At 44.7% G+C, this 17378-nt stretch overlaps 1 protein-coding gene across 1 annotated transcript in view; it reads left to right on the top strand.

Moving 5' to 3' along the window:
• Positions 1-17378, top strand: part of KLHL3 (kelch like family member 3) — a gene marked incomplete at both ends in the record, with an annotated part of 108559 nt that overhangs the window by 73040 nt on the left and 18141 nt on the right. The window contains 2 exons of the mRNA XM_081230580.1: positions 1714-1830; positions 5946-6095. Coding sequence (XP_081086706.1) covers positions 1714-1830; positions 5946-6095 — 267 coding nt within the window. The remainder of the gene's footprint in view (positions 1-1713; positions 1831-5945; positions 6096-17378) is intronic.

Below are 17378 nucleotides of genomic sequence, written 5' to 3'. Positions count from 1 at the left end.
TTATTACATTGGTGGTTGCAAAACAATGTTATTCTTATTCTGTCATCCTTTTTACCTTATTAGAAAACATTTTTCTGGGAAGAGCAGCCCTTCCCACACTTTTTAAAGTGTCCTTACGGACTCATGGATTCTTTTTTTATTCTTTGGATTATGATTCATTACTATCCTTTTCTTTTAACTAAAAGTATTTTAAATTGAGGTACAATTTACACACAGTGAAATGTTTAGATATTAAGTGTAAAATTAGATTCATTTTGACAAATGCATATGCTTACATAGCTCCCGCCCTATCAAGATAAAGAACATATCCATTACCAGAAGAAGTTTCCTTTGGCCCCTTCCCAGTCAGCGCAGAACTGATTTCTTCATTATTATTTTTGATGTTTAAATTGTCCCAAACGTCAGCAATGAAAAAGCACCATCTAGCTCGCTCTGTGTCTGTTCGTTGTGTCCCCCTTAATCTTTGAGCACTTTCTTGCTTTCTGGCGCAAAAAGTGTTTTGTCTTATTACTAGTTGTTATTGTTATTATTGTTTTTTAACAGCTGAAAATATCCCATGGTATTGATACTAGTTTAATAATTTCTCCACTAGTGGATTTTGGATTGTTTCCTTTTTTATCCTGTTACAAAAACGCTGCAGCAAACATCTTGGAACACGTATTCTTGCACCACTTTTGTGAATGTTTTTGTTGACTAGAGCTCTAGAAGTGATATTTCTACATCAAAGATATGCACATTTGAATTTTTGATTGATATTGCCAAATTCTTCCTTCCCTTCTTTTTTTTTTTTATTGTGGTAAGTGGGCCTCTCACTGTTGTGGCCTCTCCCGTTGCGGAGCACAGGCTCCGGACGCGCAGGCTCAGCGGCCATGGCTCACGGGCCCAGCCGCTCCGCAGCGTGTGGGATCTTCCTGGACTGGGGCACGAACCCGTGTCCCCTGCATCGGCAGGCGGACTCTCAAACACTGTGCCACCATTAACAGTGGTGGTTTCCCCACTGTCTTACCAACATTGAAGTTTATGTGTCTCTGTGTATCTGGTGGTGCAGAATTTGAATTTGAACTTAACCTTGAGTAAGGCAAACATCCAAACCGTAGATTCCCCTCTTTGGTTCCAAGCCCCATTTTGATTTGTATAGAAATGAAATCTCTCCTCAAAGGAGAGGTCTGACACAAGGAGAAATTTTTGCCATTTTCTGTCATTCAGTGTCACATTCACCATTACAGCCAGCTTTTGCAGAGGATATCTTTATTGTTTTTATTCTGCATTAAATGAACATAGGAGATAGATGAAGAGACGGGGGTGTGTGATGGGGATGATGACATTGCCCCCAGGGCTTCTGGTCCTCTTGGACAGTCTTTGTAAAATTTGGTTCAGAGTTACTGCTCTGTATTTCTACCCTGAGGTAACTATTGGAATTGATTTTTGTTTTGCGATGAACCTTGATGATTCTGTGTTTGGGGTTGCAGGTTTTTCTTAGCGTACCTGTGTGTGTGTGTGAGAGAGAGAGAGCACTCTCTGACGTCAGAGAGTAGAGACTTGGTGTTTTTGTTTTATTTTAAGTATTAAATTTAAAGGTGTTTAAATTAGCTTAAACACCTTTGTGGATGACTTGTAACTTTTCTTTCTTTTTTCAGGTTGAGGAAGTTGTTTGAAAGCTGTTTAAAGTTATTGTCTGTTTGCAAAAGTTACCTGTGTTGATTTTCCTTACAGGTATTTGAAGCTGTGATTTCATGGATCAATTACGAGAAAGAAACCCGTTTAGAGCACATGGCAAAGCTGATGGAACACGTCCGTCTCCCTCTCTTACCGAGGGATTACCTTGTCCAGGTGAGTGCTATGTGAAGAACCAAGCGCTTCCCTACTCACCCAGGCCTCCTAGGAGTAGCAGCGGGCAACCCCGGTTGTATGGTGTGGAGAGTTTCATGGGTCTTTTCTGTGGAGTGAGGGCACCAACCCACTGGGTTCAGTGTGAGGCATGGTAGTGTAAGGTTTAAGAGCATAGGTTTGAGAATGAGACACTTAGGTTTAGTTCCTCCTCTTCTACTTAGCTTTAAGCCTCAGTTTCTTTTTCTCTAGAAGGGAAATTATACTAGAGCCCAGCAGGGTTGTTGTGAGGACCAGAGGAGTTGTAAGGATGCGGTTCAGGTGTTAGCATGGAGCTGGGGATAGCACATGTTCAACAGAAGTTATTAGCTGCTTTTGTTGTACAGGACTGAAGCAAGAAGGGTCATTTCCATCATGTTTCTATGCTCCCTTTTTGCCTTCGTGTTGGGCAACTTGGGACCCAATTCAGGACTGTAAAAACCAGCTCTTCACAAGTGCCTGGAATACATACTGCATCTGCTTCCTCTAAAGCATGGTGCCACATATTTTCTCATTGAATCCTTGTAACAACCCTGTGAGCAGAGGTTAAAATCCCCTTTTTACAAATGTGGGTTTTGAGGCTTATGGAGGTTGGGATTTATCTGGAGTCACCAGCTAGTAGGTGGCAGGGTTAGGATTCAAATCCAAGTCTATCTGGCTCTAGACCACCCACCTTCCCTAAGCAGGCGCCACCTTTAGTACTTTCTCTTCTGTTTGTATATTTTACATGACTTGACTTTGTAGTGTCAATGGCATTAGGTGTTTTCCAGGCAGGTAGAGGATAAAACTTAAATAGATAAATAACAAGTACCAAGGCAGTAGGCCAGCCCTCAGCCGTCCTCAAGAAGTCTCTGGGAGGAATGGCAGATGTGAAGCCAGGATAAGAGTAGGTTCAGCAGCCCAGCAGCCGAGCTCTGTCACTTCTTGACCGTAAGACACGGGGCGAATCCTCAACCTTGCTAAGCCTCTGTCTTCTCATCTGGAGAAAATAGCCCCTGCCCTTATAGGGTCATCTGGGGGTAGAATGAGATAAACCATGTAAAGCCTACAACCCTGTGTTCGGTGATATCTCTATTGTCTTCACGACCACTGCTACCATTGGTAGTAGCGGGAGAGAGTATCCTTACCAGCACTTATAAAGCCCTCAGCTTGTGATGCTGTTGATCACAGGCCTTAGGAGTCAGTGGAATGTTTTCTGAATCTCTGAACCGTAGCCCTCTTCTCAGGGGCCAGGGCGTATATTCTCAAGCCTTCATATGTGCCCTGCGTTTTACACTTTGGATGGCACCACTGCCACCTGGTGGCCGCACATCCTTTGTGTAGGAGAGGCCCCCTAAGCAGAGGCACCGAACCCACCTGAGCTCCCCATGTCAGAGCCAAACCTCCCACTATCCTGAGTGGTGCCTGACCACCGGTGAAGGCAGACACCTGGCCTCCAGCACAGTCTCACTTTCACAAGGAGGAAGGGCGGCTTGTGGACTTGGGTTCTGGAGAAAGCTAAAGGGGCTTTAGATACCCCTACGCACAACCTCCATCAGGTGCCCACAATGGAAATTTAATGAAGACTTTAGGAAATAGTTCCTGGGTTATTAGGGCAAGGTCAGGTTTAGATCTGGAGAAGAAGGAGGTCAGAGACAATGTGCATGAGAACTGTTGTGTGGGACTTTTTTTTTTTTTTTGTGGTACGTGGGCCTCTCACTGTTGTGGCCTCTCCCGTTGCGGAGTACAGGCTCTGGACGCGCAGGCTCAGCGGCCATGGCTCACGGGCCCAGCCGCTCTGCGGCATGTGGGATCTTCCCGGACCGGGGCACGAACCTGTGTCCCCTGCATCGGCAGGCGGACTCTGAACTACTGCACCACCAGGGAAGCCCTTTTTTTTTTTTTTTTTCAGAACACCTCTGGAAGGAGATGTTTCATTAACACTCATTTTCTCCAATAAAGATGTTAAAAAAACCCAAAAAAAACCAACAACCCCCCTCCCCCCAAAAAAAACACTCATTTGACCTTGAAACGTCAAACTAGTCTAACCACTGGGGATGGCTGATGGTAGAGGAGGAGGCTGAGAGAAAGGAAAGCTCTGGGCAGACCTGTACCAACACTGACTTCTGGGGGAGTTGTTTTGTTGTTGTTTTCTTTTAATAGCTAACATTTATTAGGCTTTTATTAAATATTTACAAATCTTGTACCAAGTGTATAACATGCCATATCTTATTTAAAAATTTGTCCTTGTGGGCTTCCCTGGTGGTGCAGTGGTTGAGAGTCTGCCTGCCGATGCAGGGGACACGGGTTCGTGCCCCGGTCCGGGAGGATCCCACATGCCGCGGAGCGGCTGGGCCCGTGAGCCATGGCTGCTGAGCCTGAGCGTCCGGAGCCTGTGCTCCGAGCCGGGAGAGGCCACAGCAGTGAGAGGCCCGCGTACCGCAAAAAAAAAAAAAATTTGTCCTTGTGATAAAATATGTACAATATAAACTTCATCATTGTAACCATTTTAAATGTACAGTTCAGTGGCATTAATTGCATTCACTGTGCTGTACAACCATCACCATATCCATTTCTAAAACTTTTTCATCATCCCAAATTGAAACTCTGTACCCATGAAGTACTAACTCTCTCAGGGAGCTTTTCATTCAAGCCAAATGAGTTCTTTGGGAGAAGTAGCTATTCATGCATTTTTCCTTCTTCCCAAGCTTTTAAAGAGATTCTCTCCCACCCTTTTTCATTTTTAACTGACCCCAAACGTTCATGATTTGTCCCTACCTGCCTCAATCCCTCAGTAGGAGAGAGAAAAACGTTCCAAGAAAACGGAGTGTCCCTGGGGATAGTCTGTGGGGAAGGAGGTGTACAGAGATAACAGAGGCGCCCTCACTGATCCTTCTTTTCCTGCCATCTCCAACACTGCCCAGCAGGTGATGGCCCTGGCCACATTCCCATTCCTAGTTACAGGTGGGAGACCCAGGAGCAGCTCAGCCAGGCCTGTGCATGACAGCTTGAGGGCTGAGATAATTGAGGTGGGGAGGCCCTTCTCATTCTCTGACTGGACCTGAGGGCCTCTGGGTCAGAACCTTTGCCTTGTGCATCATTTTCTCCCCGGGGTCCAGCACAGAGCTGCCCAACCAGGAGACATTCAATCACTGTTAGCTGCTGAATGGAAGTGACCTTGCCAACAGCTCCCAAACACTCCAGCAAAGAAGACATGAAGTAGCCTCCAAAGACCACACTACCCCTTACGATATGCCACGTAGCAATCTGACCTGTGCCCAAGCGTGGAGATACCAGCATGGTTCACCCTTAGCTTTGCTTGTGAAATATTTAGGCCCACACTTGCTGAGCACCTGCTTAAGTCCTTGGCTCTAGAATAAGGCATGAAGAAGCCACAGCCCCAGCTTAGATGGGGTCCAAGTGGAGGTCAGTTGGTGGGACTTTTGTGCAGGACATTCTTTCTGCTCTGATACCACTGCTCTGTTGGAGGGTGCCTCACTGGACACTTCTCTCTGAGGCTTGCACTGTAAGATAATGAATATGAATTCCTCTTCTTGAATATCACCTTATTATACCCAGTGCCTCCAAGGGTTGGCTGATGCATCCCACCATTTTCCTCTTTCCCTCCCTCTCCTTCTCTCAAATATCTGACCATTTGCCTTAAACATTATAATATGTTCCAACCAGAAGGCATGTGGAAAGAAGCTTTAGGGACAATCAGTTGTCTTTGTTTTGCATAATCTCATTAAGCCTGTAAACAAACAAACAAACACAACCTGTGAGGTTGTGGGGGACTTTAATACACCCATCTTACATCTTACAGATGAGGAAACTGAGGATCAGAGGAGTTAAATGGTAGAGCTGGGATTTGTATCCCTATCTGCTTGATGCCAGAGCTTAATCACTTACTCCATTGTGCTCTTGAGATGCAGGAGGTGGGCACTAAGCTGTAACTCTGTGGACCTTTGTCTTAGGGTCTGAGATGGTGCGGTGTGGGAACGAATGAGTGTGAGAGTACAGGAATGACTCAGCCCAGGGAGATGGCTTGGGAAATGGGGCCGAGTTCTGCACCAGGATCACCTATGGGTTATTACCTCTAGACAGTTGAAGAAGAAGCTTTGATAAAGAATAACAACACCTGTAAGGACTTCCTCATCGAGGCCATGAAATATCATCTGCTCCCTCTGGATCAGAGGCTCTTGATTAAAAACCCAAGGACGAAGCCCAGGACTCCAGTTAGCCTGCCCAAGGTAAGCCCCAGCCCAGTCACTGCCAAGAGTTAGAACTGTGATCTGGGAAAATGGCCTTGTACTCCTGTCTCCACGTCTCTCCTCACCCATGGCTGCCCTGCATCTCGGTTGTATTTACCACCTAGGAGATGGAGTCTGCTGGTTCCTCATGAATCTGCTGGTACCCCTCTCTTCTGGGGTCTTCCTTTCCTAAGAGTTTCAAGGTAACCTTCACTGTCACCAGGGAGGTTTGTGAATAACTCAGGTCTCTTTCTTCTTCCCTTCCTGTTTTACACCATGGTTTGGGCTCTGTTTCTTTTGGAAGCAGAGGAGTAGCTGGGTGGGTCTTGATGTAGTGATGGCCACAGCAGTCCTCTTTCTAGGCCATTCTTTGAGTCAGAACAGTCCTAGTCTGGTTTCTCCCCTCACCACAGAGCCATAAGGGACAATTAGGGCTGCCAGAGGAGAAAGGGGACCTTAAGGAGTCCTACAGGTAAGGAAGTGGGGGAAAGATATGGGGGAAATGAGAGCGTGTGAGGGGGCATGCAGGGGGAGGGAAGGATGAGCGTAGGAGGCAACACCATGATGGAAGGTCTGTGCTGGGTACTGGCTCTCTGGTTCCCTGCAAGTCCCCTCCCCTCCGTGGTCCTCAGGTTCCTCACATGTAGAATGAAGGATGCTGCACTAGATGGTCTCTAAAGGCCTTTCTACCTTGGCATTCGAGTCATCTTTCCAGGATCCTAACATGAAGTCTAGGGGGAGGTCCCAGCCAACCCAGGAGGAAGGGTAGAGGAGAGGAATGAGTCGTGTTGGCTCATCCACTACAAGTAGGCAGCACCCAGGAATTACCTAGGTCCTTGCCTTGTCCTTCTCTTGCTCTTTGTGGTTGGCTGCCTTACTCCTCGCCTGCTGCTTCCAGGAAGGGTTTCACGGGGCTGGAGAAGCATGTTGCCCAAGACCAGATATTTGGATTTTCCGAGGTTTGCTTCTCTCCACTCTGCTCTGTGACCCCAGATCATGGAGAACATAGTGGTTGCAATGTGAACAAAGGTTACAAATGTCCCAGATAATAATATAAGCAGCTGACATTTATTGAGTACTTACTGTGTACCAAGCAGTGAGCTGAAGATATCGCATAGAAAGTAGAGGCAGTTATCCTAGTTCAGGAAGGAGGAAACTGAGGGTCAGAGAGATTAACTGACTTGCCCAAAGTCAACACAGCTAATGTGGTGGAACCAGGGTTTTTTTTGTTTTGTTTTAATAAATTTATTTATTTTATTTATTTATTTTTGGCTGCGTTGGGTCTTCACTGCTGCGTGCGGGCTTTCTCTAGTTGCGGTGAGCGGGGGCTACTCTTTGTTATGGTGCGTGAGCTTCTCATTGTGGTGGCTTTTCTTGTTGCAGAGCATGGGCTCTAGGTGCACGTGCTTCAGTAGTTGTGGCACGTGGGCTCAGTAGTTGTGGCACATGGGCTTAGTTGCTCCATGGCATGTGGGATCTTCCCAGACCAGGGCTCGAACCACTGTCCCCTACATTGGCAGGCGGATTCTTACCCAGTGTGCTACCAGGGAAGCTCCCTGGAACCAGGTTTTGAATTGAGTCTTTCTCCCGCTCCAAACCTGGTCTTGAACCCTTACCATCCTGTACCTGCTCCACCTTTGTAAACCTGATTTTTTTTTTTTTTTTTTTTGCGGTACGCGGGCCTCTCACCGCTGTGGCCTCTCCCGTTGCGGAGCACAGGCTCCGGACGCGCAGGCCCAGCGGCCATGGCTCACGGGCCCAGCCACTCCGCGGCACATGGGATCCTCCCGGACCGGGGCACGAACCCGTATCCCCTGCATCGGCAGGCGGACTATCAACCACTGCGCCACCAGGGAGGCCCTGTAAACCTGATTTTTACCTACCTGTCTGCCTCCTGTTGCACAGTGCCAGCTAGGAGGGGCAGCCACAGGGCATGGGTCTCAGCCTTGGGACCATTTGCCTTATTGCATGTTGATGCGTTTTGTTTTGTTGGAACATTGCATCAAAACTTCTTCATATTTTTCAAAATGAAAATAACTTAGCTTTCTTTGATTATAGAAATGTATGCTCATTATAGATTATTAAAAGGATTTCAAAATAAAGTAAAAATCACCTGAAATCCCTCCACCCAGGGACAGTCACTGCTATCATTTCGATGAATTTTCTTCCAGACATATCTCTGTGCACTTATTCACAAATAGGTCAAACTGCACACTTTTAGATAAATGGACTTTTGCTACGCAGATTGAAATCTTTTTCTCCTACTCAACCAGATGCTACAGACTGCATTCAATGTTATCACTGTGGGTAAAAACAGCATTTAAATTGTTAATAGGTGCATGGCATTTAATTATATTTATGTGCTATTATTTATGTAACTGTCATCTATTGATGGGCCTTGCAATAATTTCCATTTTTAAAAATATCTAAACATATATGTGTCAAATATCCTTTAAAAGATGGCATCTTGTTTTGGTTTGCATTTCTTTAATTGTGAGTAAGATTAATCTTGGTTTCAAAGGATTATTGGCATTTGTATATTTGGGGTGTGTGGAAATTCCCTGTTCATGTCCTTTGCCCATTTTTCTGTTAGACTGTATTTTTTTATTAATGGTTTTTACATGCTCTTTTTAAAGAGTTTAGGCCCTTGTATGTGTTTTACATATTTTTTTCTTAGTTTGTAGTTTGTCTCTAAACTTGTTTGTAACATTTTGAATCCCGAAAAATAATAAGTAGTCAAATTAATCTATCTTCTGCTTTATAGCTTAGGTTTTACTTAGAAATGTTTTCCCTGCTCTGAGATTTAAAAAAAAAATACTCTGTGTTTTCTTCAAGTACTTTTATGATTTCTGTTTTATGTTTGAATCTTTGATGCACTTAGAATTTGTTTTGGTGTAAAGAGTGAGGGTAGGAATTCAGGTTTATTTGTATTGCAGGTCATGAGGCTGTTGCCTCAAAGTTATCTTATTAAATAATCTCTCTCTCCCATGGACTTGAATATCACCTTCATTATGATCTAAATTTCTACCAACTTTGTGTCTGGAGAATATTGATTCTAAGGTGCACTGTTGTTTTGTGTGCAGGCGGTTTTTTTATATCCCGGGTTTTCAGCTGGCCTTATTGCTTGTCTGTGACTTTTCTCTTTGAAAACTGAGGTTCTCATCCTATCTAATATCAGGTTAATGACGTCTTTTCCTGGGGAGTGTATTCTGGAGCTAAGGGAATGGTGCAGAGCTGGCCCATTTTCTTTGTGTGGTGACCCTACCCAGTGGCCTCTCCTTTTCTAGGCTCCATGTCTGGCTTTTACCGCATACACCCAAGAAAAGACAGTTTTGAAAATCAAAGCCAAGTTTGTATCCGAGCCTGGACTAAGCATGCTTGAGACAACCCTCCCCCACCCCCCCACCCCCCCGCTCCCCACCTCTGCAACATACCTTGTGTCCCTTCCCAGATATTGAGTCTATAATTGAGAAGAGTCCACCCCCTGTTTCAGGAGGCCAAAGCTGTCCCCCTGTTGCCTCTACTCCTTAGGGACCATTTATTTCCCAAATGAAAATGTTTAGGTTTCTGAGCACATGGCCTTCTGCAGGCGACTGGAACCATGATTTCCTTTGAATCTGTTGAAGGAATTTAAAAAAAGGCGTTGCTGCTCTCTGCCTCATTGTTCCCCCAGCTTTAATCCTTAAATGATTTAAGGTTATATTGTCCACGCTGCTTCTCAAACTCTACTCCTGTCACCATTCTGTGGGCACTTGAATTAACAAGATCTCCACTGTGGGTTTGAGGAGTGGGGTGTGCTGAGGGGAAGTGTCACTTTGAGGATTATGGACAGTGCCTTATCTCATTAAATCATGATAATAATAGGTCAGTGCTAGTCATATCCCTACTTTACAGAGTTTAATCAGAGAGGTTAAGTAACTTGCCCAGTAATACAGCTAGTAAGTGCAGAGCTGGGGTTTGAACAAGGTCTGTTCCACTCCAAAGTCTTGTACCAAACTGCCTTCAGGGACAGGTTTTCACGTTTTGGTGGCAGATAAAAAAAGATTCTTTTCTTTCTCTTCCTTTTCTTTTCTCTTTTCCTTTTCCCTTCCCTCCCCCTATTTTTCCTTCCTCCCTCCCTCCCTCCCTCCCTTCCTTCCCTTCATCTTTCTTTTTTTTTCTTTCGCATCAAAATATTCTTTAATTAAAGCTCTATAATATCTCATTCATCTCATTGAGATGCATTTCTAATACATTTACTTCTTTTTTTTTAAGTTAGGACTTTATATTTTTAGAGCAGTTTTAGATTCATAGCAAATTTGAGGGGGGGACTTCCCTGGTGGTCCCGTGGTTAAGACTCTACGCTCCCAGTGCAGGGGGCCTGGGTTCAATCCCTGGTCAGGGAACTAGGTCCCGCATGCCGCAACTAAGAGCCTACATGCTGCAACTAAAGATCTCCTGTGCCACAATGAAGATCCTGCATGCAGCAACAAAGATCCCGTGGGCTGCAACTAAGACCCGGCACAGCCAAATAAATAAGTAAATAAATAAATATTTTTTTAAAAATTGAGGGGAAGGTACAGAGATTCCCCATATACCTTCTGCCCCCGCATATGCGTAGCTTTCCTCATTATCAACATCCCATATTTTTTTAAATTCCTGTTTATTGAGGTACAATAATTTATTCACAGTAAAATTTGCTCTTTTTAAAAAGGGATGCAGTTTGATGAATTTTGACAAATGCATGCAGTCATATATCCACCATCCTCATCAAAATATAGAATATTTTAATCACTCCAAAAAGTTCCCTTGTGCTGCTTTGTAGTCAAGCGCCTTCTCCCACCCCCAGCTCCTGACAGCTACTGATCTGATTTCTGTCCTTACAGTCTTCTCTTTTCTAGAATGTCATAAATGTATTGTAATTATGCCACATGTAGCCTTTTGAGCTTGCCTTATTTCTCTTAACATCATGTTTTTGAGATTTATCCATGTTGTTGCATGTATTGAGAGTTAATTCCTTTATATTGCTAAGGAATATTCCATTGTATGGATTTACTGTAATTTGTTTATCCATTTACTAGCTGATGGACGTTTGGGTGTTCAGTTTTTGGCTATTACAAATAAAGCTGCTTTGAACATTCACTTACAGATTTTTGTGTGGACATGTATTTTAATTTCTCTTGGGTAAATACTTTAAATTCTCTTGGGAGTAGGATTGTTGGGCTGAATGGTAACTGTAAGTTTAACTTTTTAAGAAATTGCTAAACTGTCTTTCAAGATGACTGTGCCATTGTGCTTTCCCATCAGCAATGTATGAGAGTTCTTGTTACTCCACTGTCTCACCACTCCTTGTATTATCTATTCAAAAAATATTTGGCCATTCTAGTAGGTATGTGGTTGTATCTCACTGTGGTTTTAATGTGCATTTCTCTAATGATTAATGATGTTGAGTATCTTTTCGTGTGCTTATTTGCCATTTGTTTGTCTTCTTTGGTGAAGTCTTTGTTCAAATCTTTCCCCATTTAAAAAATTATTTTCTAATTATTGAGTTGTAAGAGTTCTTTATAGGTCTGGCCAACTCAAAGTCTTTGCTTTTGACCATGACATGATACTAACCCCACAAAGATGATAGTAGCAGGTCTAATTGCTGAGCACGTGCCAAGTGCTAAGCTGAGTGATTTACATTTATTATCTAATAGGATTTTCAAAATTGTCATTATCCCCCTTTTACACGTGGGGAAATTGGATCTCAGGTTATGTCATCTACTCGCTGTGTATTAGTTATCAATTTCTGCATTTCAGATTACCCTAACCTTGGTGGCTTAACACAGCAAACGTTTCTTATCTTAGTTTCTGTGGGCAGGGATCCTGGAGAGGCTTAGCTGGGTCGTCCTGGCCCAGGGCCTCTCGTGGGGTTGTAGTCGAGCTGCTGGTTGTGACTGCAGTCACCCCCAGGCTTCTTTGGGGAGGATCTGATTCTAAGCTTACTCTTGTGGTTGCTTGTAAGGTATCAGTTCCCCACCCCACAGGCCTTTCCATAAGCTGCTCGGGTGTCCTCATGACATGGCAGCTGGCTTCCCCAGAGTGAGTGATTCTACAGCAAAAGAATGAGAGAGCACGCCCATGACAGAAGCTGTAGTCTTTAAATAACCTTCTCTCAAAGTGATGTCCCATCACATCTGCTGTATTTTATTTCCTGGGTGCGAGTCAGCAAGTCTACCCCACACTCAAGGGAGGGGGTGGTTATTAAGTTCCATGTCTTGAGTGGAGGAATATCAAAGAATTTGCGATGTATCTGGAAGCACAGCTAGTAAATAGCTAAGCTGAGTTTTAAGTCCAGGCTGACTGACTTCAGACCTTGCCTCCACATTTCACAAAAGCATTTTAGCTGAGTACTGGGTAGAAAGAAACCTGATTCCTACCCTCTGAGGACTTTTAAGAAGTCCCCCTGAGAAAGTAAGGTAGAAATATACAAGTGGTCAAATAAAAGGAGGAAGAAGAGAAGTTGAGAGAGACAATGGGGCTACTTGGAGGAGTGGCCACAGGAATTCCAAGGGCCAGCTGGCTTGTGCTTTCATGAATTCAGTCCAAGTTGGCTTTCTGACAGAGCTGACTTTGAGAAACAAAGGGGTGGGGAGAGATTTGCACATTGTTCTCAGCAATTCTCAGCAGAGAATCTGTTTGCCAGCCAAACCTCCTCCCTGAAAGAAACAAGACTCTACCTTGAGATAGCTGCAGAGGCTAAGAAGGGTGTTTTTTTCTTGTGCCATATATGCATTGATCATACTGACATATTCAAGCCAGAACAGCTAATAGCATCATCTGGGCTCCCACACATTCACCACCCAGCACTTTCCCTGAGGCTGGGTTGCCATGGACAACCAGGGGCTGTCTCCCAGCCACTCACGATACTCCTGCGTTACCTTGTGCTGCAGATGGCAGCAGAGAAATGAGGTTCCAGGAAGATGCAAATAAACCCTTTGGAGAGGTACTGAATCTGGCACTTTTCACTGTCATTTCAGTGCAGTTGACATCTTTATTCAACTCTTTAAAATGACACCAAAAAGCCATTTGGGCTGGAAGTGGGTGGCTTCCTCCTGAGTTGGTCTGTCCTGCTTTCAGAAGACAGTGTTGGAAACAAGGCTGTTGGCAGGGTGGGTAGGATGACTTCTCACCTGGGCCAGGCCCGTGGATGGACACTGCTCCTCCCACATCTCGGTCCTTTAAATGGACCCAGGCAAGACCCTGGGAAACACCTTGGGGTCCTGAAAAAACCCCGTCATTATACCTGGAATTACTGGTGCTCACTTTCCTGTTCACAGATCATAAGCGTCCTTTTCTACCGTTTGTTGGGAATCTGTTTTAGCAGCTGCTTTAAACTGTAGTAATGATGCTGGTGTTGATCTAATAATAGAAGTTAACATTTAGTGTGTGCTGTTTACCGAACGCTGTGCTAAATGCTTTATATCATTTAAGTCTCCTGACACCCATGGGAGAAACATCCTATTATCCTGATATTTTAGGTGATGGATGCGAGCTTGGCAAGGTTAAGTGCCTGCCCAGGTTCACACAGCTAGTTAGTGACGGGGCTGGTATTTGAGCGCAGGTGTGTCTGACTCCAAAGTCCGTTTCCCACTCCCGCTCTCCTCCCTGGGTCTTGCTCCCGCACTGCTGCTTCTTCACCCCTCATGGTCCATACACCTTGGCTGTCAGTCCTTGCCTGGAGCACCTGTTGCTCAGAACCTGCTGGGACAAGTCTTCTGCCTCGACCTCGACATGCTCCTTCGGATGAATTTTTGGTGTTAGCCCTGCGGCCCCACGCACCAGGGTAAGAGAGACTCTCGCTTCCTGCCCTGGCCCGAGGGACCGACTGGCTGGGCCTGCCTTCTGCCCAGCTCACCGGTCATGGAAGAGAGTTTGGACACACACTCTACTCTTGCCTGATGAACAAGGTGTGCAGAGCCTGGGTCATTCCACTCCCCTGAGTGCAGAGTCTAATGACTTAGGGTTAGGCTCCTGATGCACAAATGGGCTGGAAAGCTCTGCGCTGTTCACTTCCTGCCCTTCCCCTGGCTAGTCTCTGCTACCTGATGGCTCTCAGACACAGAGCAATTGTCATGTTGTGAGAAGGGACCAACATGCCTGCACTGCCACAGTCACACTGGTGGAGTTCAGACTCATCCAAGTGAAAGAAACAGTGTTAAATGTTTTTAAAAAACCATCTCGTTATGCTGGGAGTGAAATTTCCTTCCCAAGGAATCAGGTAGTCTTTACATGGTCTCACTAATGTCCCTAAAGTAAATGGCCATTTGACTTTCTAAAATGAGAGTGTTTTACTTGGGAGTGGTCCAGTAGCCATGCCCCGCACAGTCGAGTCTGGCTCACCAGTGTTGTGTCACCCAGAACTCTCCACTCACCAAGAGGTCTGCAGCCTTTAACACAGTGATGACTGAGACTTGGGGTCAGGACCCTGGGTGCCCTGCAGGGCTCCCAAGTACATTGCTGTCCTTGAGTGTGATGAGGTTATGTTTGGTCTAGCATAATTGTTAGCCTGGAACTAGTTCTTTAGTATTTTATGATTCCCATATGACCACCGGTAGTTCTTACTCAGGGTTACCTTGAAGGATAAATGTTAAACATAGTGATCATTTAATAAGCTGATTTGATTCAGTAATTTCTATTAAAGACATTACACATCTTTAGTAAAGTGGGACTTAGAGGTGTCAGGGGAAGAAAGAAATATGCCTATTGAAGTCTCTGGGCCTGAGTTTTTCTGGAAATGTCAAATGTGGGCTTGCAAGAAAGAAAGGTTCAAGTCTCTTCTTGCCCTGACAAGAAGAGACTTGAGTAGCTGGAGGTTTACAGTTTCAGAGACGTAATACATGTAGACTTTGGGGAATACTCGTTTTTGTCTGATTGGTTGCTAAAATCAGGTATCTATGGAAACAACCATCTGTTAGTAGTCAAGATAGGAAATTTATTCTTTTTATGCTGTACAATTACACAGTGATGACCGTAGTGCTCCTTGTATGATGGCTTTTTGTAAGACCTGCCATAGAAATTGGACTTCTTATGTCTACGAGAGAATGAGAAAGTATACCTACTCCTCCCTCTGTCTTGAGCTACCTCCACATTTTCAGAAACCAATGGTCCTACTCCCACGAAACCTCATATTTGCTCTTCCCAGATTATTGTACAAGTTTGGAATTTTAAAAGTCGTCTCTCACCAGTGGTTTTATAAGCTCAAAGGCAAGTTTATTTTGAAAACCTTGTTCTGTAACTTTTTTGTCTTTCTATGCAGGTTTTACTTTAACATTAAATTTTTTGCATTTCTATAATATCGCTTCTGTGTTACTATGAAAATTCTCGGAGATGAGTGCTGGATTTTCTCCAATATGAATGTACCTCCCTACCCTGGCGGAAGATGGTTTCTGGGACATGGTTAAGTCCCCTGAAGCTTTGCCTTTTTTGTTTATAGAAGAAGCCTTGATAGCTTATGCAAAGAATAAACAGGCTTCTGGTGGTTGAGTCAAAAGATGGGAAAAGCTCTCTCTTTCTCTTTTTGTTTTCCTCAAATTCTGTCCCCGGAATTGTAATCTGGTGTCTAACATGTTTTAACCCAAGAAAGAGACATTCTAGCTTGTGTGTGTGTGTTTTTTTTAAATTTAACTGTGTTTTTTTTAATTTAAAAAATTTATTTAATTTATTTATTTTTGGCTGTGTTGGGTCTTTGTTGCTGCATGTGGGCTTTCTCTAGTTGCGGCGAGTGGGGGCCACTCTTCATTGAGGTGTGCAGGCTTCTCGTTGAGGTGTGCAGGCTTCTCATTGCGGTGGCTTCTCTTGTTGAGGAGCACGGGCTCTAGGCACGTGGGCTTCAGTAGTTGTGGCACATGTGTTCAGTAGTTGTGGCTCATGGGCTCTAGAGCACAGGCTCAGTGGTTGTGGCGCACGAGCTTAGTTGCTTCACGGCATGTGGGATCTTCCTGGACCAGGGCTTGAACCCGAGTCCCCTGCGTTGGCAGGCAGATTTTTAACCACTGTGCCACCAGGGAAGCCCCGTAACTGTGTATTTTTTCATTTAACTCTTTGCATGTGGTCTTTACTATTCATTTATTCTTTATTCCAAATAAATATTTGAGTCGTCACTTTTACCTGGTACCCTAGGGCCCTAGGGTTATCTTGGTGATTGAGGCAGGTACATTTTTCTGCGCTGGCAGGGCTCACTGTCTAGAAGGGAGACAAGGTTACTGGACAGTTACAACACAACGTGGAGCACTTTTAGTGGGAGACCCCAGGGCATATGTGATCTCAGAGAACGACCTGTAACTCAGCTTTGGAGGTCAGAGAGGTCCTCTTGGAGGAAGTGACGTGTAAACTGAGACCTGAAAGATAAGCAGGTGTTGGGAGGGCGTGGATCAGATGGGGGAAGAGTGTTTCAAGGAGAGGGTGTCGGGTACTTGATGTCACCGCAGAAAGAAAACTAAAAACTAGTTTTATTCTCAGTTAACCCCAAAATCAGATTTCAAAGAAAATCCTTGTAATGGTTTGACTTCATTTCAACTTTACCAACTCAAAACCAGAAAGACAGTACAAGTTCTAGGTATGTTTATGAAAGCGGGTCATTCAGCCCTGGAGGAATAAGTTGGGCATTGTCTGAAGTTTGCCAAGAGGCTGTGTTCATTAACATCCCCCTTGAACTGTTCATGGATGCCTATCTAAGCAAAGAATTACAAATGGGAGGGAATGTAGAATTCTGCATCTCTCTGAAAAGGGCTGCTCTTGACACAGAGCAGTGGACCTTCTGAGCAGAGGAAAGTCAAATGCAGAACATTTATTTATGGAGGCAACAACAGCTCTAAGTCTGGACTATGTGTCCTGGGTTCCTTTGGCATGTTCCAGAAGTCAGAACGGAATTCTGAGTTTTTAAACATTGGTCACTTACATTCGGTCACAGAAGCGCTGTAGACTAACTCTGATGACCAGTGACCGCCCATAACTCTGATGACCAGTTACCACCCACATGGGCAGTAGGTGAGGCTGAATCTAGAATTTTGGGTCATAAGTAATTGATCTTGAGCAATGATTGTCAGCCCTATACCTGTCTCCCTATATGATGGATAATGTTCAGCTGAGGGGTGTACTCCTATGCACTCACAGATTTTTTTTTTTTTTTTTTTTGCGGAACGCGGGCCTCTCACTGTTGTGGCCTCACCCGTTGCGGAGCACAGGCTTCGGACGCACAGGCTCAGCGGCCATGGCTCACGGGCCTAGCCGCTCCGCGGCATGTGGGATCTTCCCGGACCA

The sequence above is a fragment of the Mesoplodon bidens genome, assembly GCF_964165515.1.
Source record: "Mesoplodon bidens genome assembly, chromosome: 4".
NCBI lineage: Eukaryota > Metazoa > Chordata > Mammalia > Artiodactyla > Ziphiidae > Mesoplodon > Mesoplodon bidens.
The sequence above is the reverse complement of the archived record's forward strand: the minus strand, read 5'-3'. Positions and strand labels throughout refer to the sequence as shown.